The sequence below is a fragment of the Hemitrygon akajei genome, chromosome 9 (assembly GCF_048418815.1).
Source record: "Hemitrygon akajei chromosome 9, sHemAka1.3, whole genome shotgun sequence".
Taxonomy (NCBI): Eukaryota; Metazoa; Chordata; class Chondrichthyes; order Myliobatiformes; family Dasyatidae; genus Hemitrygon; species Hemitrygon akajei.
Window position 1 is genome coordinate 82,719,677 of NC_133132.1, and position 23,227 is coordinate 82,742,903.

General features: G+C 38.7%; 1 protein-coding gene across 5 annotated transcripts in view; it reads right to left on the bottom strand.

Annotated features, from left to right (window-relative positions):
• sim1a (SIM bHLH transcription factor 1a) overlaps positions 1–23,227 on the bottom strand; it is a 115,598-nt gene that overhangs the window by 29,231 nt on the left and 63,140 nt on the right. For 3 of the 5 annotated variants that reach the window (XM_073056462.1, XM_073056463.1, XM_073056460.1), the window contains one exon: positions 19,436–23,161. The exons of 1 other annotated variant lie outside the window; for it this stretch is intronic. In XM_073056462.1, coding sequence (XP_072912563.1) covers positions 22,428–23,161 — 734 coding nt within the window. In that variant the 3' untranslated portion in view covers positions 19,436–22,427. Of the gene's footprint in view, positions 1–15,436; positions 17,309–19,435; positions 23,162–23,227 lie in introns of those variants that run through there. One more of the 5 variants, XM_073056464.1, reaches the window with a different exon arrangement.

Below are 23,227 nucleotides of genomic sequence, written 5' to 3' on the forward strand. Positions count from 1 at the left end.
TCCAAGGAGCAGTGGGTGCTCCATTGCTGCCTTCATTCAAAACAGAAGTCAATAAATCACACTCCAAGTAAATCAAATATGTGAACAAACAGGGAAGTAGAGTGAATTCAGACCATAAACACAAGCGATCCTGTAGGAGCTGAATATCCAAAACAACACACACAAAGTGCTGGAAGAACTCAGCAGGTCAGGCAGCATCTGTGGAAATGAATAAATGTTTCGGGCTGAGACCCTTCTTCAAGACTGGAAAGGGAGGGGGAAGATGCCAGAATAAGAAGATGAGGGAAGGGGAAGGAGGACAAGCTTGAAGGTGATAGGCAAAGCCAGGTGGGTGGGGAGGGGGGATGAAGTAAGAAGCTGGAAGGTGATAAATGGAAAAGGCAAAGGGCTAGAGAACAGCCTGGAGATAATTCTACTATTCAAGATTATTGAATGGTGGAGTAAATCTTAAAAATATCTTCCAGCAAAAATAAGTAAAATATCAATGATTCCAATTAAGAGCCTATCAGCTTTCTCAGGTGAATGTAAAAGATTCCAATACATTATTTCAAAGAGCACCATGAAAATATTGTTATGTCGATCCTCTGATCAGCATAACAAAAGTAGATCATCTTGATCATTATCACAGCTTTAATTATGTGATCTTGTTATCCACAACTAGGGTGCTGTGGGCATCATTACCATGGCTACACCCTGAAGGTGTTGCTTTACTGAAATCCTGTGGATATCTAAAGGTTGTGAAAGACATCAATGAACATATTTCATAAGTTTTCATTCAAAATTGTCACAGATAATCAAATCACAAATAACAAGTAGAGAACTTGTAAAGCATACTTTGCACATATTGACATACGTTAAAACTAATTGTTTCCGTGCAAGTTTATTTCTTTGGTCCAGTCCCCATTAATACTTTCAAATATTCTGAAGGGATTTGGTATATCTTTGCAATTCACTTCAGCTAACTTTCCTACATCTGCTTCACCAAAGACTAACATTCTAAGTCCTCTCACACAAGAAAAAAAATCAAAAGAAGAAATAGGCCCATAGCTAGCTTTAGCTGACCTTCAGGGGTTAACAGCTGAATATAGAGTGTATTTCCAAGGGAGAACCTTGCAGTGTCATGGCATAATCAACATTCTGGCTAACACATGTTACCCTGTTTGGAATATAATTATTTACAGGTATTTGAGCAGGACAAATGATGTGATAAAATTCAATGCAGGAAGACTAGCTTGATTGTGGGCTGGGACTGGGAGGGGCGGGGGAAGGGAGAGTGAGTGGAAGTAGTAGAGTGTTATGAGTAATGAATACAACATGGGGGACTGCAGCTGAGCTGTATGATTGTCTCACCTCCCATTCCCATTAAGCCTGATAAATCAAATCTGTATATTCCAACAGAATTATCACAAATGTTAGTCCTTTCACCTGAATATCATTCTGTACACCCAAAATAAATCATAGCACGATGTTTTTTAAAATTGTCCTTCCTCGGACTATTCTTGAGCATTTATCGTGTCTGCCATCTATGAGAAGAAATGATTGTATGTGTTAAAGATGCATGTTGATTGAAGTGATTATCAGCCTGAGATAGCGCCTTGGAACCCAGCTGATACCAATAAAACCGTCTTTAAACTGACAAACGTCTCTTCCTGTGATCAATCTTCCCAATCCTTTTCTGCTATGTTTTAGTGCAATGCTCAGCTCATGTCAAACAGTCTTGAAGACTAATGTGGCAGGTTGTTGTGAGCTTGTCCGGTGTACCACAAGCTCTAGGAGAATGATAATGCCTGATTTTATTGGCAAGATAAGGTAGATATTGGGATGTTTCCGCTAGTGAGAGTGTTTTGAAGAAAAGGAGATAGTTACAGGATTAGGGGGTGGTCTATTAAAATTCTAATGCATGGGAATTTCTTTTTAACAGAGGGTGGTGAAACTGAAATTCTCTGTTCCAGACTTGCGGAAGCTAGATTGTTAGAGGTATTAAAGAGGACATAGATTTTTTTTTAACTTTCAGAGTTACATTGAGCTGGCACAGAAGATTAGCTGAGCCCTGAGCCAGATCAGAAGGGTGGACATAAGGGGGCCAAGGTCACAGTGTTGTACAGCTCAGAAGAAGGTCCTTCAGCCCATCAAGTCCATGCCAACGTTCTGTCCCATCTATACAAATTCCAAATTGCTACATTCGTCCTTGTGCTTCTATTGTAGGGTAACGTAATTGGTGCAAATGTACATAATTCACAACCACCAACATTAATTTGGAGCTTCACTCTAAGAGGCTGGCCTGACATGATGACATAATTATGTGAAGTACTTCTAGCGCACTTTATGTTCAGGTTTTGGGGTTCAATGAAATGTGTTACAGTTTTTCTTAAACATAAATCTCCTCACTTCGGTTTATTTGCAAGAACTTACAAATAAGCCTTGCCTGCTTATTGCCTGCCTAAATGACTGTTAAACGAAGTGATTGAATCTGATTCCACTACCTCCTCTTTACTACGTTCCAGATAGCAACCAGTATCTGTGCAGAAAAATATCTCCTCAGATCCTCTTTAAAATTCCTTCTGAGTTTAAATTTATGTCCTTTTGTTTTTGCTGCCCTACCATGAGAAAAGATTTCTGACTACCTGTCCCATCTATGCTTCTTATCAAGTCACCCCTCAGCCTCCTTTGCTCCAGGGAAAACAAACCTGGTCTATCTGATCTCTCCACCTAGTCCTCCAATCCAGCCAACATCCTGGTGAATTTCTTCGATATTCCCCAGCTTCACCATATCCATCTGATTGTGTGGCTATGAGAACTGCATTCACAGTCAAAGCGTCATCTAACCAGTAGTTTGTAAAGCTACACCATACTGCTGCAACTTTTATTTTCCGTGCACCAATCTACGAAGACAAGCATGCCATGCCTTCTTTACCGCCCTATCTACTTTTCAGGGACCTGTGGAGTTGAACCCAAAGTCTCTCTGCTCATCAACATTCTTTAGCATCTGACCATTTATTTAAAAACATGAATAAAGTAATTTATTATATATGTCCTACCCCTACCTTACTTCCCAAATGCATCACTTTACACTGTTGCATTTAAATTCCATCTACCAAGTCTCCACCCAGCTTTCCATTTGATCTATATCGTATTGTGGCCTTAGACAGCCTTCTCACTATCCCAGCACTACCAATCTTCATGTCATCATTTGAATCACAGCTCCTACATTCTAGGTTGCTAATATATATCACAAACAAGCATCCAGCTCCAGTCCCTGTGGTACACTGCTGGTTACAGACTTCCAGTCAGGGAACCATCCATCTGCCTTCCACCACCAGGTCTATTCCTACTGCAAAGGCCTGCATGGAAATGGGCCCTTAAGTCCAACAGGTCCATGCCAACCACAGCATCCTCTCTAGCTGGTCCCTGTTCCCTGCATTCGTTACGTAGCCCTCCAAACCCTTCCCTTCCATGTACCTATCCAAATGCCTCTTAAATATTGCACCTGTACCTGGCTCAACCATATCCTCTGACAGCACATTCCAGGTATTCACTAATCTCTGTATAAGGAAATTACCTCTCGGGTCATTTTTAACTCCATGCCCTCTAGTATCCACACTCCCTAGTTTTGGACTTGCCAACCTTGGGGAAAAGACAATTACAGTCCATCTCATCCATATCCCTAGGTCATCCCTGATTCTCCTGCACTTCAGGGAATAAAGATTCAGCATGGCCAACCTCTCTCTTTAACTCAGGCCCCCTAGCCCTGGCAGCATCCTTGTACATCTCTTCTGCAACCCGTCCAGTTTGACAATGTCTTTCCTATAACAGGGTTTCCTATAACAAAACTGCACACAATACTCTACATGCAGCCTCAACAATGACTTATCCAACTGCAACATAATGCCCCTACTCCTAAAACTCTGCTTGACTGATGAAGCCAGTGTGCTAAACGGTTTCTTGTTTACTTGTGTGCTTGTACCCACTACCCTTATCAGGGTTCTGCCATTCACAGTTTGTCTGTCCAAAATGGATCACCTCACATTTTAAGTTGGACTCCTCTTGCCATTCCTCAGCCCTTCTCCACAACTGATCAAAATTTTTCACAATCACCAAGATCCCGTAATTTAGTTTCATCAGCAAACTTCCTAATCGTGCCATGCACATTCATATTCCAATCATTTACATAAACGATAAAGAACAGAGGTCCCAACACTGACCACTGGGACACCACGTTAGTCACAGGCCTCCAGTTGAAGAATTGACCTTGAACCATCATCCTCTTGTGGCTGTCATCGAGCCAGTTCTGAATCCACCTCGCTAGCTCCCTCTAAATCCCATGCAACATAACCAGATCAGCATGCCATGTGGGACCTTGTTAAAGGCCTCACTAAAGTCCATATAGACAACATCCACTGTCCTACCTTCATCTATCTCCTCCAAAAGTTTTATCAGATATGACCTCCCACCTGCCACTGATATCAGGCTCTCTAGCCTGTAGTTCCCTGGTATGTTACTGCTACTCTTCTTGAACAATGGAACAACATTAGCCACTGTCTAGTTTTCTGGAACTTCACAAATGGTTAACAGCAAAGCACCTCACAATTTCTCCCTTGGCCCCCTATAAGGTCTGGGGGTGCACTTGCACAGTCTCTGTGGATTTGCCAAACTTAATGTGTTTTAAAGCTGCAAGAACCTTCTTCGCTGTAATATCCATATGTTCCAAGACTTCTACTTATTCCCCTCATTTCTTTGGCATCTATTGTATTCACCTTAGGAAACACCAAGGAGGAATAGACATTCCCTGCAGCTCAACACGTAGGCATTTATGTGCTCTTTAGAGGACCTAGTCTCTCTCTTATCACCTTTTTACTGTTACTATTTGAAAAACCTCTTGGGATTATCTTAAACACTACCTGTCAAATCCATTTCCTACTTTATTTTTGGCATCCTGATTTCCCTCATAAGCCTGGTCTGAAACTTTTTATATTCATCGAGAGATTCGTTTATAAACAGAATGTATGCTTCCTTCTTTTTCCTGACCAGGGCCTCAATATCTCTCATGAGCCATGATTGACTGAACCTGGTATATCTACCCTTCACCCCAATAGGAGCACGTTGCCCATGGACTCTTGATATGACCCTTTAAAATCCTCTCACTTGCCAACTACTCTTTTTCTCACTGTTACCATCAGGTAGGAGGTACAGAAGCCTGAAGGCACACACTCAGTGATTCAGGAACAGCTTCTTCCCCTCTGCCATCTGATTCCTAAACAGACATTGAAGCTTTGGACACTACCTCACTTTTTTTAATATACAGTGTTTTTGTTTTTGCACATTTTTTAAATCTATTTAATATATGTAATTGATTTACTTGTTGATTTATTATTATGCTTTATTTTTTTTCTTTCTCTGCTAGATTATGTATTGCATTGAACTGCTGCTGTTAAGTTAACAAATTTCATGTCACATCTGGTGATAATAAACCTAATTCTGATTGTGATTCTGAAATAGAGTCACCCAGTTGACCCCAGCTAAATCCTGCATAATGCCATCAAAGTTGATCTTGCTCCAGTTCAGAACTTTAAAGTTCTATCTTTTCCAGAGCTATTTTAAAACTAATAGAATTGTGTCACTGGACCCAAAGTGTTCCCCAACTGCCACTTCTGTTACATGGCCCACTTCATTCCCTAAGAGAAGGTCCAGATTTACGCCTTTCTGAGTAGGTTCCTTTATGTATTCACATGAGGAAACCAACTTGGACTGCACAAATTCTGCCCTATCCAGGTTCCTTGCACCCTGAGTGATGCTGTCAGTACTGGAAACATTGAAATCTCCTATTAGCACTACCCTACCATTCTCACAAGTATCTACAATTGATTGACACATCTGCTCCTCCACTGAGTAATGGGGTTATCTATACAATAGTGCTTCGAAGGTGACTACCTTCTTCTTACATCAAAGTTCTACCCAAGAATATACTCTCTAAGCACTGTTATGTCCTCCCTTATCAAAAAGGCAACTCCCTCTCACTCTTACCTGTTCTTCTGTCATGCCTGAAGCATCAGTATCCTGGAACATTGAACTGCCAGTCCATTTTCTGTTATTCTGGTCGCTAGATGCAATGCACACCCTCACTGTGTTTGTCTCACCTGCTAAGCAAAGTGCATTGAAACAGATGCAGTTTAAAGCACTGGTCCTATCTGCCCCTTTACTGTAAACCTGATTATTGGGCTTTATACTCCTTGGTTGCTGCATAATCCCCTGTCTTCTCACTGACTCTGCTCTCAAGTCCACACCCCTTCCAATCTAGTTTAAACCCTCCCAGGTGGGAAAAGTAAATTTCCCTGCTGGGATACAGATCCTCCTCCGGTTTACATGCAGCCCATCCCTCTTGTACAAATCAGCCCTGATCCCAATACTTCTGCTCCTATTTTAGACCAGAAGACATAGGAACAGAATTGGGCCATCTGGCCCATCAAGTCTGCTCCGCCGTTTCATCATAGCTGATCTATTTTTTCTCTCAGCCTCAATCTCCTGCTTTCTCCCCATATCCCTTCGTACCCAGACCAATCAAGAATATATCAACATCTGCCTTAAGTAGACATACAGACTTGGCCTCCACAGTTGCTTGTGGCAATGAATTCCACAGATTCACCACTCTTTGGCTAGAAAACATTCCTCTTTATCTCTGTTTTAAAAGGATGCCTCTCTATTCTGAGGCTGTGTCTTTTGGTCTTAGACTCTCCCACTGTCGGGAACGTTCCCTCCACACCCACTCTATCAAGACTTTTCCCTCTTTCTTCTGAATTCCAGTGAATACAGGCCCAGAGACATCAAACGCTCTTCATATGACAAGCCATTCAAACCTGGAATCATTTTCATGAACCTCCTTAGAACCTTTTCCAGTTTCAGCACAGCCTTTCTAAGATAAAGGGCCTGAAACTGCTCACAATACTCCAAGTGAGACCTCATCAGTGCTTTTTTTTATTAATTTTTTTATACATTTTCTACATCACTACAGATAAAAAAAAACCCAGATTGAAATGAAGAACATTAATACAGTGCAAAAATAAACATACAATAATAATATAATACAAAAGAAGATAATTGAGAAAGCACCCAAATTGAAGATATGTAAAATTAGTATCCTCCCCAAGCCCCGCAACAAAAAAGAACTCCAGACCAACCACAACACAATCTAGAGAGTATACATCCGGACATTCAAACCCCCAAAACTGTAAATACACTTAGCAACAGAAGATATTAATGCCTACTACCAAAAAAAAAGGAGCTGAAAGCAAGGGACCGGAAAAAAAAACTTTAGTTAAGAGGAAGGTTATGAAAATACTCAATAAAAGGTCCCCAGACCTTATGGAACTTTGTATCCGAATTAAGAACTGAATAATGAATTTTTTCAAGGTCTAAGCAGGACATTATATCATTAAGCCATTGAGCATGCGTGGGCGGGGCAACATCCCTCTATCTAAGGAGGATTAAACGTCTAGCCAGGAGAGAAGCAAAAGATAATATTCGACACTTAGTCGAACTCAGACGTAAATCTGTCTCACCCAAAAAACCGAACAAAGCAATTAAAGGGTTAGGTTCTAGGTGGTGATTCAGAATACAAGATAACGTTATGAAGACGTCTTTCCAAAATTTCTCCAAGCTAGGACAAAACCAGTACATATGAATGAGAGAGGCCTCGCCCCTTTTGCATTTATCACAGAGAGGACTAATGTTGGGGTAAAATCGAGATAGTTTAGATTTAGACATATGGGCTCTATGAACAATCTTAAACTGTAAAAGGCAATGGCGAGCACAAAGAGAGGTTGAATTAACCGATTTGAGAATCGAATCCCAAGTCTCATCAGATAAGGAGATATTTACATCATGCTCCCAAGCCAATCTAATTTTATCCACTGGGGCATGCCATAAGGATGCTAATTTATCACGAATAAATGATATTAAACCTTTACCTAGTGGATTAATAGAGAGAAATAAATCCATAACATTTTTCTCAGGCATTTCAGGGAAGTTAGGAATTAAAGGATTGATAAAGTGTCTAATTTGGAGATATCTAAAAAAATGAGCATTGGGCAGATTGAACTTGGCAGAGAGCTGTTGAAAAGATGCGAAGCGATTATCAATAAAAAGATCTTCAAAATGTCTAATGCCCTTCCTATACCAATCATGGAATGCTGAATCATACGTGGTAGGTAAAAAAAAGGTGATTATGTAAGATAGGGCTAGAAAAGGAAAAACCATGGAAACCATAAAACTTCCTGAACTGAGCCCATATACGCAAAGTGTGTCGAACAAGAGGATTAACAATTAATCTGGACAAACTACTAGGGAGTACAGAGCCAAGAAGTGCAGAGATAGATAAATCTTTAGTGGAACTCAATTCCATTGCCACCCAATTAGGGCGCTCGGGTTGGCCATGGAAAAAAGACCAAAAGGTAGCACAATGTATATTGGCTGCTCAATAATATAAACGAAAGTTAGGTAAAGCCATGCCACCCTCTTTTTTAGATTTTTGGAGATAAACTTTATTAATTCTAGAGCGCTTATTCTTCCACAGGTATGACAAAATAATAGAGTCTAAGGAATCAAAAAAAAGATTTAGGAATAAAAATTGGGATTGATTGAAATAAATATAAAAGTTTAGGGAGAACATACATTTTAACTACATTGATACGATCTACCAAAGACATAGATAGAGGTGACCATTGTAACAGACTCTGTTTTATAGTATATGAAAGATTGGCAAAATTTTCACGAAAGAGATCTTTAAACTTCCTTGTGACTGTAATCCCAAGATAAGTAAATTGATTATGAACTACTTTAAAAGGGAGATCATGAAATGTTAATTCTTGTGCTTCTTTATTAATTGGGAAAAGTTCGCTCTTATGTAAATTAAGTTTATAGCCAGAGAACTGGCTAAACTGATCAAGAAGTGAAAACATTGGAGGTAAGGATGTAGATGGATTTGAAAGAAAAAGTAATAAGTCATCAGCATAAAGAGAAACTCTATGCTCAATACCCCCTCTCCAAATCCCGGTCAATTCAGGACAATTTCGAAATGCTATCGCCAAAGGTTCTATAGCCAAATCAAAGAGAAAGGGACTTAAAGGGCATCCCTGGCGGGTGCCACGTTTGAGGTTAAATAACTGGGATTTCTGAAAATTAGTCAAAACAGAGGCAGTAGGACACAAATACAGCAATTTGATCCAAGAGATAAAACTTTGACCGAAGTCAAATTTTTCTAGAACTGCAAAAAGGTAGTTCCATTCTATACGATCAAATGCTTTCTCCGCATTGAGGGAAATAACACATTCAGGAATCCCAGTTGGAGGTGAATATAAAATGTTAAATAAACGCCGAATGTTAAAAAAAGGAAGATGGTTTTTAATAAAACCAGTTTGATCATCAGAAATAATAGACAATAATAACAGTTTCTAATCTATAAGCCAAAACTTTGGCCAAGATTTTAACATCAACATTGAGCAAAGAAATCGGCCTATACGAGGAACACTCTGTTGGGTCTTTACCCTTTTTTAATAAAAGAATAATAGATGCCTCATTAAAAGAGGGTGGCAATTTACCGTAATTAAACGAGTCAGATAATATTGAGAATAACTGAGGGGAAAGAAGTGAAGAGAATGATTTATAAAATTCTACAGGGAACCCATCAGGTCCAGGAGATTTCCCTGAAGACAATGCAGAAATTGCAAAAGATATTTCTTCTGATGAAATAGGCACATTAATTTTGGCTTTGAAATCAGATGAAAGCGAAGGAATATTCAGATTATTTAAAAAGTGATCAACAGAGATATTGTCATTCAAAGATTCAAAGGAATAAAGTCGAGAATAGAAATTTTTAAATGCGTCATTGATTTCTAAGTGATCCAATGTAAAGTCTCCATTCTCCTTCCGGATCATTGTAATACGTTGCTTGGCTTTGGAACGTCTCAGCTGATTGGCTAGAAATTTACCAGATTTGTCACCATGAATATAGAAGCGACTCTTACTTTCAAGAAGTTGGCGTTCAACAGGTTGAGTAGACAGAAGATTAAATTTAGTTTGAAGTTCTACACGCTTCTTGTATAATTCAGGATTCTTAGTTTGAGCATACAGTTGATCCAATTCTTTAATCTGATTAATGAGGTCTAATCGATCTGCACAGGACTTTCTATTAAGATTTGCTGTATAGGAGATTATTTGACCCCTCAAATATGCTTTCATGGCATCCCAGACAATCTGGGATGACATTTCAGATGATGTATTGGTGTTAAAATAAAAGGTTATCTGATCCTTAATAAATTTTAGAAAATCATCATCCGATAATAAAGTCGAGTCAAAACGCCAGTGTTTATTCCCCTGAGGGAGACCAGGAAAATTTAAAGACAAAGTAATTGGGGCATGGTCAGAAATCAGTATACTCTGATAGTCACAAGAATAGACAAATGGAATAAGTTGATTATCGAGTAAAAAGTAGTCAATTCTAGTAAAGGTATGGTGAACATGTGAAAAAAAAGAATAGTCTCTCTCAGTGGGATGAAGGAAACGCCATATATCAGAGATACCATAATTAGAGAGAAAAGAGTGAATAGCTAAGGCAGATTTAGTAAGTAGTCTAGTAACAGAGGACGATCGATCCAAATTAGGATCTAACCAACAATTGAAATCGCCACCCAGTATAAGAGAGTATGAGTTTAAATCTGGTAGTGAGGAGAAAAAACGTTCAAAAAAATTAACATCATCAAAATTGGGAGCATACAGGTTTGCTAGTACAACTTTAGTATTGTATAATTTACCAGAAACAATAATAAAATGGCCATTTGTATCAGATATCTTATTATGGAGTTCAAAAGGAATATTTGAATTAATAAGGATGGAGACCCCCCTAGCTTTGGCAGCAAAGGATGAATGAAAATGCTGACCCGCCCACTTTGACAGAAGCGGAGAATTATTAAAACTACAAATATGAGTTTCTTGAAGGAAAGCAATGTCAGCTTTGAGTTGTTTAATATGCGAGAAGACCTTCCTTCTTTTAACAGGATGATTCAATCCCTTTACATTCCAGCTCACAAATTTAAGTGAATTAACCATTATCAATTGTTAGTGCATAGAAGGTAGCAGGCATATAGAAAATCAAGCAGTACAGTAACAGTCTGGGAGCAAAAATGTAAACATAGATCCGTAGAATCAAAACAGAGACATGTCCTGAATAACAAAGGAAAACAAAAGAAACAGTGAGTAGTGTTGGAACTGGAGAACCCACCCACCTCTCGCAACCCAAAATTAGACGGCTACCTAAAAAAGCAGCTAGCTCTACCAAAAAAATTAACCCAAGTATGACTTCCAGTTCTGTGTCATTAATAAAAGTTCCGTATAAATAATATAGCAAATAATAACTAATTTATGCACTAGAAAACAGAATTATAAATAGGAACAACTTCAACAGAATTATAAAACTTAATACAAAGAAAATCAGAAGAAAACTAAAACTAACCTACCCGCGAAAAATTATAAAAGATTAAAAGAAAAAAAAGGGAGGGAGAAAAGGGGGAAATTATAAAATTCAAAGAGAGTCCTTATCAACCATTTACAGAAAAAAAAAAGCAAAACTTAAACTATGAATCAACCAACAGGGAGGCCTTGAATAAAAACTCCAAACCTCCAAAACAAGTTAAAGACAATTGTAGTTCTCTATAGATAAGGTTATACAAAAATAAAATAGATTACACAGGTAAAATCTAAAAGTTCACAGGGAAACATTAAACTTAAATTATCTATTTAGAAAAAACGCACCAAGTCCAGGGAGAGATTGACTACAGCCCTTAGAGTTTCAATAGATAATGACTGAATTATTCAAGTAAAGTCTGAGTTCGGAAAAAATAGTTTTACTTCGAGAAGTACTTATCAACCATTTTAGAAGGTCAGGCCGGTTCCGAAGAAGACGAGGTGGCTGGGAGACTTCCAACAAACGCCTCAGCCTCCTTCACTGATTTAAACCACTTATAATCTCCAGTAGTAAGCGTAATTCGAAGATCGGCTGGGTTTCAGAGAGAGGGTCTGAATCCGCAATACAAAAGCACTTTCATTACACCTTTAAACTCAGCACGCATCTTCAGAACCTGGGGGGCAAAATCCTCCACAAAACGAATGACCGTATTTTGAAAGGCAAAAGTACCTCTGCGGCGTGCCTCCATCATCAAACGGTTTTTCACCTGGTATTGATGAAAGCATAAAATAATCGGCCGTGGGCGGGAACCCAGAATTGCTCGAGGAACATAGATCCTGTGTGCCCTTTCAAGCTCAGGTGGAGTCGGAAAAAATTCTTTCCCGAAAATCTCACAGAGAAACTTGGAAAAAAATTCAACGGGAGAGCCCTTTTTGGTGGCCTCTGGCAAATCAAGAATTCGTAGATTGCAACATCTGCTCCGATTTTCAAGATCCACCATTTTGGAAAAAAGTTTACTATTCTTCTCCTCTAGGCTGGAGCAGAGAGTTTCAAGATATTGAACACGGCATTTTAAATCTTCAGAAGTTACATCAATGCGAGATAAATGTTCAGCATGATCATCCACTCTAGCATTAATCTGATTCAGTTTGACATTCAGCTGGTTGAAAGAAGTTCTAAATTCAGTTCTAAAATCCATTAAAGTATCTTGTCGATGTTGTTCCAGAACAGCGAGAATGTCAGCTGACAAAGTCGTAGAAGTTTCCTTTTTCCCGGTTTTAGTACTTTTGGTAGCCATTATAAGATAGATGTGTTCGCAGGCAGGTAGGAGAGAACTAATAAAATACCTAACTAAGGTTTAAAAAGGGAGACACATAGTGCAAAGGTAAGAAGAATAACGGAGCAAAAGTTCGGAGCAACTAAACAATCGCCATCTTACCGGAAGTCTCCTCACCAGTGCTTTATAAAGTCTCAACATTACATCATTGCTTTTATATTCTAGTCCTCTTGAAATGAAATGCTAACATTGCATTTGCCTTCTTCACCACAGACTCAACCTACAAATTAACCTTTAGGGAATCCTGCACAGGCACTCCCAATTCCCTTTGCACCTCAGTGTTTTGTATTTTCTCTCCATTTAGAAAAAAATCTAACCTTTCATTTCTTTTGCTAAGGTGCATGACCATACATTTCTCAACACTGTATTTCATCTGCCACTTCTTTGCCCATTCTCCTAATCTATTGATTACTAATTCTCCTAATCTTGCCAATCAGCCACTAATTTATCCATGCTAGAATCTTCTCTGTGATACCATGGGCTCATAGCTTGTTAAGCCGCTACATGTGTAACCCCTTGTCACATCAACCGATTCTCCTTTGTCTATCCTGAACATTTTCTCACATTCTTCTTCTCTAGTACAAAGTGTAAAATTTGAAGCTTGTAGGCTTTACAGCCTGGAACATGTGATACTCATGTCACGAACCACCAAGTTATGTCCAGCTTGATAGCAACCACATGACAAAGCCCAATGCTCTACTTCTGCAACAGAATCCAAGAAAGTCAAAAGGAATGCAGCAATTTCACTGACAGTTGGCAGAATCCACCTTACTGTGAATTCAGGGATCACAACATGCTGCAAACAGTAAATGAAAATTAACAGAAACCCTGCAACCTCTGGAAGTTTGAAATAAAATGAAAACAGAAAATGCTGAAAATACTTAGCAGGTCAGGTGGTAACAGTAGATACTCCATATATTTTTAGAAAGGGCGCACTATCTCTTTCTATCATGTTGCTTGACCTACTGAGTATTCCCAGCATTTTCTGCTTTAATTCCATGCTGACACATGGATGTATCTCAGTGGGCTGGTAACCACTGTGTGAAAAGATTTGCAACTTGTCCATCAGCCTCTTCTTCTATACTACATGGAGAAGAGTTGTTTAGAATGATATGGGCCAACTGCACGGAAGCGGGACTAGCTCAGATAAACACCTTGGTCAAGATAGACCAAGCTGAATCAGAATCAGCTTCACTATCATTGGCCTAGGCCATGAAATGTGTTGCTTGCAGCAACAATAGTGGGTAAGATATAAAAGTTACTGTAAGATGCAGAAATAAATGAATAGTGCAAAAGACAAATAACAAGGTAACGTTCATCTGTTCTTTGTTCTGTTCAGGAATCTGGTGATGGAGGGGAAGAAGCTATTCCAAAAACAATGAATGTGGGTCTTCAGGCTCCTGCATCTCCTCCTTGTTAATAGTACTGACAAGAGGTCATGTCCCAGATAGTGAGGGTTTTTCAGGATGGTTACCAACTTCTTGAGGCATTGTCTCTTGACGATGCCCTTGATGATGGAACTGGATGAGTCTACAATGCTCTGCAGCATTTTATGACGTGTGTATTGGAGGGTCCATACCAGACAGCGATGCACACTACTGAGCAGCATTAATTGATTTTCACATCTCCTTTTATTTGGATAGCTGGCTTTGGGTGTGTATCTTCTGTCTGCTAAAGGTGCTGAATCGGTTCCAAGTCTGGTGCATTTATATATCTGGAGACATATTTAAAGGAAGAAGTTCAATGCACAACTTGCAATGTCATATCTCCCTTCAGAATGTTGCAATTACTAAACAGGAATCCAATGACTTCCAATGCATGTGTGTGAAACTGATGGTATGGATCAAGTGCTGACAAATAAACACTGTCCCTTAAAATGGACAATTAATAATTTCCATCAGGAGCTGTTCTTGTTATAAGAGTAGGGTAGAAGTGTGATGCAATTGGCCAATGCCCACCTCCATGAATTCTCCACAAGCTCCCCACAACTAACCTGCTCCCCAACCTACCAATTGAAAGATATATTTGCAGACTGACTGAAAATTGTTTGGACTAATATACCCAACTTGATCTCCATCATCAGCATGGCGTCTGGCAGCATGCTGTTTGTTTTACAATAGGAACCATTTTGGGTTAATTTTCTCTATCTTCCACAGCTTATGTTTTGTTAAAAGAAAAGTAGGGAACACCAGTTATGTAGAATTAATGGAGCTACTGAGATGAGGTAGACCAGAAAGTCAAGAATGGGTGTCATTGACATGGGTTTCTAAAACAAGCAAATTTGGAACAAAATGTATTCCACATCTTGTTAAAGAATGTATCTGAGCAACCCTAAAAACCTTGACTTTAATGTGGTGAGTTTATCAGGGAGTATTTGACAATGTACATGATATTCGGATCTTTAAGTAAGAGAGAAATGTTTACCAGAGCTCTTGCCAGTCTAGTGAACGAGAAACATTACAACAGTATTTTTAAACTGTATGTAAAAAAAGCTGGCACTTTCAGCCAGAAATCTTACCCTTGTATCCAATAAGGAATGTAAAGATGTTAATATAACAGCTTGTCTGAAAAGTACTTCTAAAATTTACCGAGATTCTTTCCTTTGCCTCTTAAGCTTTTATTGTTTTACATGGCTTTAGCACAATGTTTACATACTAGGACTTGATAATTAATATACAACAGTAAATCCTCCTTAACCTTGTAATTCTCAGGTAACAGAAATTTGATTCATCCTTAGGAGAAACTTTACATTGGGATAGATTACAAATATCTAGTGTTCACAAAATAATCTGTAAAAGTAAACAAAATTGAAACTTTTTGTTATGGTCAGCTTTTTATTAAAGTCTTTAATGATATAATTGTTAGTTACCTCAACCTAATGCACTATATTGGAATAGTCTTCTCTGAGTCTTAGCCTGCGGGTCTTACCTAGGTTTATTTTGGCTGGAACCTCTGTTGAAATGGTGTCAATGGCTAAAAAAGTTGCTATTCCAACTAATTTCCTATTGGGTTTGATTGATCTGCTGCCAGCACCTGAACAAAGAATGGGAGAACCATGCAGGAATTAAGCCTCTTAATATTCTTGAGCAAGAATAAGTTTAGCTGCTTGAATTTTCAGAACTTAATCTCTAGCATGATATTATCCTAGTCTATAATGTATCTCTATATTTTTATTAAGTTAGGATAACCTTTAATTTGTACAATGTCAATTTGTTTAAACCTGTGATTAAATGCACTTCGTGGCCTTACTTTTTTTTATTAATAACTGCTTCACATTGAGCGGGTACTTCCAGGAAATGATGAGGAATATTCTCAAATCCCTTTATTTGCTATACATCTATATGCCTTACACAAATTTATCCATGTTAAAATCCATTTGCCTTATGTAACTTAGCCATATAATCATTGAAGTCCCTTCCTTAATCATTGCCTTCTCATGTGTTTTAAGTTAATTCAATAATACCTTTACAGATACAATAGATATGATGTCAGAGATGGCATTAAATTGGAACTTAGAGTGGATAAGGATACAACTCTAATCATGGATGTCCATAATCTACACATACAGCATAAAACATAGAATAGTATAGCACAGCATGGGCCCTTCGGAGAATTCAATGTACTATCTGCAGATTTTCTTAAACAAAAAAGTGGTGCATGCCCTTGAGCTGTAAGGACGGTACTCCTTAGTCTGTTTGACAAGTTAAGCAGATGGCTCATACACGCAGACACACCGTAGTTTAGATACATTTATGGTTATACATTTTGGTGGTAAAATCAGAAAGGCAGATTCTTTTTGAAGTACAGTAGTGAGAGATTCGGAATGGGGTGATCCAATGAGACCTGGGTGTCTAAGAGCACCACTCAGTGAAAGTAAGCATGCAAGTATAGCAAGCACTTAAGAAGGCGAATGGTTTGCTTGCCTTCATAGAGAGAGGAACTGGGAATAGAAGCGCAGGAGACGTTTGCCGTACAGGGCCTAAGTAAGATCACAAACTGTGGGCTGTGTGCAGTCTTCATCTCAGTATCCTGTTCAAGTCTGTTCTTCCAATGGCAGGAATTCAGATGATGAACTAGACTGGTTCCTAAGATTGCAGGACTGGAATATAAAGGAAATTTAGGATGATTGGGCTTATTTTCACTAGAATTTAGAAGAATGAAAGGGAGTATCATTGAAGCTTATGAAATCCTGATGAGTTTGGATAGTCTAAATGCAGGAGAGATGACCCCATGATGACCCAGGACCTGATGAAGGGTCTCTGCCTGAAATGTTGACTCTTGATTCCTCCCCATAGATGCTGCCTGACCTGCTGAGTTCCTTTGCATTTTGTATGTGTTGCTTTGGCTTTCTAGCATCTGCAGATCACTTATGTTTATGATCCATGCCAATATTCTACCATAACTGGCATTAGTTTTCAATCAGATTAATGGTCAGTATAATTTTGAAGTTCCTTCCCATGGATGTCTTAGCTGAGCTGAACAGCAAATCTGTTCTCCAGGAATGGCAAAGGCGGAATCATCTGTAGGAAAACCAGAGTAGACTATAACAGAGAGGAAACTAAGAGCAGGGTTGCACACTAAGCTGATTTCAATATTAGAAGTTATTAGCCCCGTAAATGTGCTAAGTAAAGAGAAATGGTGGCTTTCTCTGTATTGAAAGCTACCATTTCAATACTCTATCAAGGACGAGACTACGTAGCATCCACCCCAGGACCAGCAGACTCAAAAACACTTACTTTCCCCAAGCAGGAAAGCTAATCAACACCTCTACCCAATTACCCACCCCACCATGCTCTCCACACATCCCACAACCACTACTTTATCATTTCTTGTCAGAGTCACCTTAAGTACAGACACTCCTGTGCCTAGCATCACTTTATGGATATAAGCTATCTTATGTATTTATATTGATAGTATTCTTTATCTTATTGTGCTTTATATTGTGCTGCATTAGATCTGGAGTAACAATTATTTTGTTCTCCTTTACACTTGTATACTGGAAATGACATTAAACAATCTGGAATCTTGTATTGTATGTGAAGAACTAATGAGACAGCATTCATTGGGTAAGTAGAAATGACTTGAGGCACGTTGATGTGATGAGATCCATCTGACTGTCTCAACTATTTATAGTTTTCTATTCTATTTTTCAGCATTAAGTCAATGTGCAGGAAAAAGACACAAGAATTTAATATACTTTTATATTATATTTTGTAATTGGCTACTTTGACATGGCATGAAATTAAACTCATTGTGGCTATTATTAGATTTTTGAGGATGAATTAGTGTTCAGTGTTGGGACAAAATAGAAAAATATGAATTAACACTTTGCTCAATATCAGACTATTATTTTAATGGGTGTAACGTATATTGCCATTTCACTTCTGTTGCTCATTTTGTGGTCTCTCCAAACCCTGACAAGGCAAGTATTCAATGTCCTGGCATTCCTTATTGCTCTTGAACTGCAGAAAATTAGAAGACATCCATCATGCTCTGGATTCAAAGTTACATAGAGACTAAACTGGATATAACAAACTATTTCAATCTTTAAAGGATTTTATAGAACCCCACATGGTTCCTATAACACACTAGTGCTACCATGGCACATCGTTGCAACACTTAATGTTCTTCAAGGTGGAACGTCATGCTGCTGATGCTACAGTGCACCCAGAACAGGAAGATGAGCTGTTCTCTTTTCTCCATCTAAACATCAGAAGGATGCACAATGTTCTACCAAAAAGTCCCATCCAAGACATTCTCTGGACTCCTTACTACCAATCTAGACACTCGTTCAGGATCATACACCCTAGAACCTGGACTGAGAAGGCACTGACTATTTCACATGGAGAACTAAACTAGGAATAACCTGTCCTGTCAGAATGTTTGCAAACAGAATAAACAACTCTAAAATTTTCATTATCCAGTACCAGTCTCATTATGTTCCATAGGAACAGTTACCTTGTGAAGTGGATGCAGGTTTTCCTGGGGTTGGGGTCAGACCATTCAAATATGTCAGAGACTCAGTAAAGAGACTTTCAGTTTAGCAAAAGAACAAGCTCTTCAGCCCATAATATTCATGTCAACTATGAAGTTAATTCAAAATGCACATCAGATTGCACATGGTGCATAACACTCCTTTCCCTGCTTGTTCATGTGTCTGTTTAAACATGTCCATCTTACCTGCTTCTCCTGGCAGCACACTACGTCACCCACTATGACAGTCCTGCTGCATTTACAGCTTTCCATAATGTGCCTCCTCCTCTATCCCTTTTTCTCCCATTGGCTATTGGCAGGCTGATAATATAACCCTCACATTGTGCCACAGTGATTGCACCTTTCTTATTCCTGAGCTCTACCTATATTACTTGAATGGGTGAGCTTTTCAAGATGTCCCCACTAAATGAAGCTGGCACACGCTCCATGATCAATGAATCATACTATAGTGCCCAATTTTGTGAATATTTATAAATATATTGATGGTGCTTCATTCTCCAGACATGGTTTACTTCATGAGCATTAAATTCACCCTCCCGGAAGAACTGAACATTGTTTTAGTCCTCCCAGAAAATGCAGTTTTGCACATTTAATTCTTCTCCCCACCTTTCCCACCATTAGCATATCATCCACAATGCCAACACTACCCAGAATAGGATTGTAAAAACAAAAACCTGTTTAATTGTAACTATATTTTGAAACCAAAACATTCTTTCTTCACATAATAAATACATTATATGCACATGTACTTCAAATGCCAGAATTATGTACAATATAAATAAATCTAACAGGAAACACTTTACAGGATCATGGGGATTAACTATACAAATCATAGTCCTCTATATGAATACACAAAAGAAACTTGGCACCATTTTACAAATTGTATTCACATCAACATATACTATAATGCTACCAACAACTGTACATTGTAAAATGTGAGGGTTCAGGCAGAATTTAGTCGGAACAGAAACATCTCCAACACATTTTCCAAATCAGGACATGAAGACAGAGAAAGCAAGGCAGTCTCCATCTATCTGGGTTCAATCATCCCAGGTTCCTGAAAAAATAGAAATTCAATACTGTTCAGAACACCAAATGCCACGACTAGTGCTTTAAGGGTTGTTACATGGTCCAGGTTTCCTGACATGTGATTTCTTGTCATCCTTTGTGCAGTATTTTGTGACCTGCTGTAGCTTAGGGCTGATAAAGCAAGTCTTTGTTTAGTTACTGAGCTAGAAAGAAATTAATTGTGTGAGAAATTGAACTTGCGGTTGAACAATAATTTAATCGCATACATCTCGTTCCAGTTTCAGTTCAGAGTTCCAGTTTTTTTTGTTATCATTGGCAAGTCAATAAGTCAAGCTTTCTGGGCTTTGAACGTAGCTGTGATCTCATAATTCATGTACTCATTTATTTACAATCCCATCTATTAAAGCAGTGATGGAACAAACCAGCAACTGTACAGTTTAAAGGCAGAACATCTGCCAAGACATGGAGGTAGCTGATCAGTGGAACCTGGTAAAATAAAAAAAACCAAAATAAAGATATTCAATAGGATCTTTTTTTTAATTGAAAGCATCATATTCTCAAGCATGTTTTTGATTGCTTAAAGGAATATTGGTGGCATGATCCAACTCATTTGCTTCATAACAGGGAATCAACATAGCTTCTGTCAGGCATGGAAAATCAGCTGCTGTTAAAACCAAAATTCTTCAAAATGCTCCTCTGATCCTTGAATATAAATGGCTTTGTAGATTTTCCTTAAGAATCAGAAGTCTGTGTACAGCATACTAGCTAACAAAAGGGATTTCTTTATGCCAGTTAGTCCTTACGTCCTTCTCAACACATACTTGCTTCCTATTATGTCAAATTGAGTGGACACTCCTAAAGATAGAGCATATTATTCCCAAGCACCAGCTAATAAGCTCTGTTCCCAGCAAACAGGCAGTCCTGTCAATCAGGCCAACTGTTTTTAAGGAAAAGGTTTTGCAAATTCATCACAAGGTTGCTTAATGGAAGGCAAATCATAACTTATCAAATATTACAAACTGGACTTCATATACGCAGCAAGGTGTGCGTCGGAGAACTTGACCGAAGATTAGGTTTATGAGTAACCCTTCACTTCATAATAGAGGTGAAATTTCCTTTGAAAATGTCTTTTGCAAATGCATATTTAGGCGTGTGTACCTATGGGAAGTAGAAACATGTGGACAGGCACTTGTAATAGGAACAAAAAGAAATAGAATTGTTGATGTAGGTCTTTCAATACCTCAAAAACATCCAACATCAGCAAAAAAACTTGCAAAATATATACATAATCTGTTTTTACATGTTGTTCTGAGGCTTCCTTTGCTAACTGATAGAACCACACAATGCTCTCCATAAAGGGAGTCCAGCAAAATAAAGCAACTGTCTTGTAAAACACGTTAAATGCCTCATAAAAACCTGCTGTGCGCCACATGTCTTTGACGTAGTTTTGATTTGCTCAGTTAGTTCGCCGCATTTGTTTCCCTAATTGCAAATGGGAAGTTTGTTAACTCTTAAATAAACATTTTTGAAGCAACTGAAACATAATTAGAGGCTGCATATTAATTTCAAGCCCAAACAGCAAACAAGACTCCACTGCTTGCATGAGCTTTAATTTTAGGGAGTTTATGGTTGAAAGTTTTCATAATTCCATGTGAACTCTTGTCTGTTCAAGCATGATGTTGCCAGTATAGCATATTTCAGCCATTTAAATTCAATAGTTCAGTTACTGAGACATACCAATGAGTGTACTGATACTACTGGATTTAGCTTTTGTCACTAGTATGATATGTGCATATAGAGTGCCAATTGTCCATTGTGCTCTAGTTCCTTAATTCAATTCCATTTATCTCAATAGAATTGAAGTTCAGAAATGGAGTGCTGTGGGTAGACAGTGCTATATTTCCTGATCACCTTAAGTGACCATGAACAAATTTCTTTTACAGAGCCACCCGCCAGCCTACTGCGTTGTCATCATATTACTATCGGGCTGTTCTGCTAAATGCAATTCCCACTCTACTGGTTTATTACCCCCAACACCTTATTTTGTTAAGGAGTTACTCATGCAAGTTTAGAAGGCTATATTATGTACCTTGTTCTTAATTTCACTGCCAGATTTCTCAATTTTTAAAAATATTTTAGAAAAACTGCTAATTAAATGTTCTGTAATGCAAAGGACAAAAGGAAACAATGCCCTGATGTATATTTAACTTTGTTGCAGTTGATTAGTCACTTAACATGGATTATATTCTGTGCCAGGGCAGAAGCAGGGATGAATTTTTTTTGCACTCTGCGTGAAGCAAAATTGTAAACTGCTTGACGAAGAACACAGGTAGGATTTTGCTATGTCAAGCAGCGAGGAAAGCTTCCCAATTAAACCCATCTCCCTCACCTCTTTAGTGATTAATCTTATCTACTCTGCAGTGCATTTGGAGTAACAGTGCACAGTACTAACTGTGAATCAGTTCCCAAACATGGTGGATCAGTAAACCCGGTTTAGCGCTTATAAATGCGTGGTGGCGCTCAGAACATAAGTGCAGCTTCAACATTTTCTTCACGTCCAAATTGCTGCATTCTTTCTGCTTACTACATTTCACCATAAACTATTACAATGAAACATCAGCTTCCATTGGTGATAATAACTGAAGTGCCCTTGTGTGCATGGGTTGGGTCCTGTTGCATTCGGAAGTGAGAAGTCACATCAAAGTGACTGCCATTGCAGCCCAATGAATAGTTTTTAATGGCTTCGGTATCATACAGATGCTCAAAGGCATAGCCAGTCAGCGCGTATGGATGTTTATCGAAGTACTGCCGGTGATGGGTGGAGTAATAGTTTGGGGAAGATGTGCAGTTTCCCCCTGTTTGATGAGGGGACAGGTCAGAAGGGAGGTAGTCCTTACCTAAGGCTACATTTGTCTTTGAAATTCTGTCAGAACTTGGGCTGCTTATTCTGGACAGTGAAACTGGACTGCTATTGTATTCATTCTCATGAGAGCTCATGATCTTGCCTTCTCTTTGCTGGAGGTGGTCACAAGGAGAGGTGTTGGTCATCAGAGGGGCACGGCACACAACACTGGTCATCTGTTGTTGCTGGTAGCTCACATTAAAGCAGGCGGTGTGGACCTTGCCCATGCCGTTCATAGATTGCAGATGTTCTGAGGCAGTTTTTCTCATTTGCAGCCTGTTCTCCTCTTCTTTGATCATTTGCTGTGTTGCTCTAATTAGAGTCTCAATCTTACTTGGCTCGTGTGGACTGCTCTGATACCTCTCATTGTGGTATCTATCCCCCGATTCACTGGCAGAGCAAGGGTCTGGTGAACTGACTACACTCTCTTCATCCCAGTGTCCTCTTCCTGCATTAAAGGACAAAAAAAAATGGCAAAATATATCATTTCTCCAGAATAAACTCAGATAGCAAT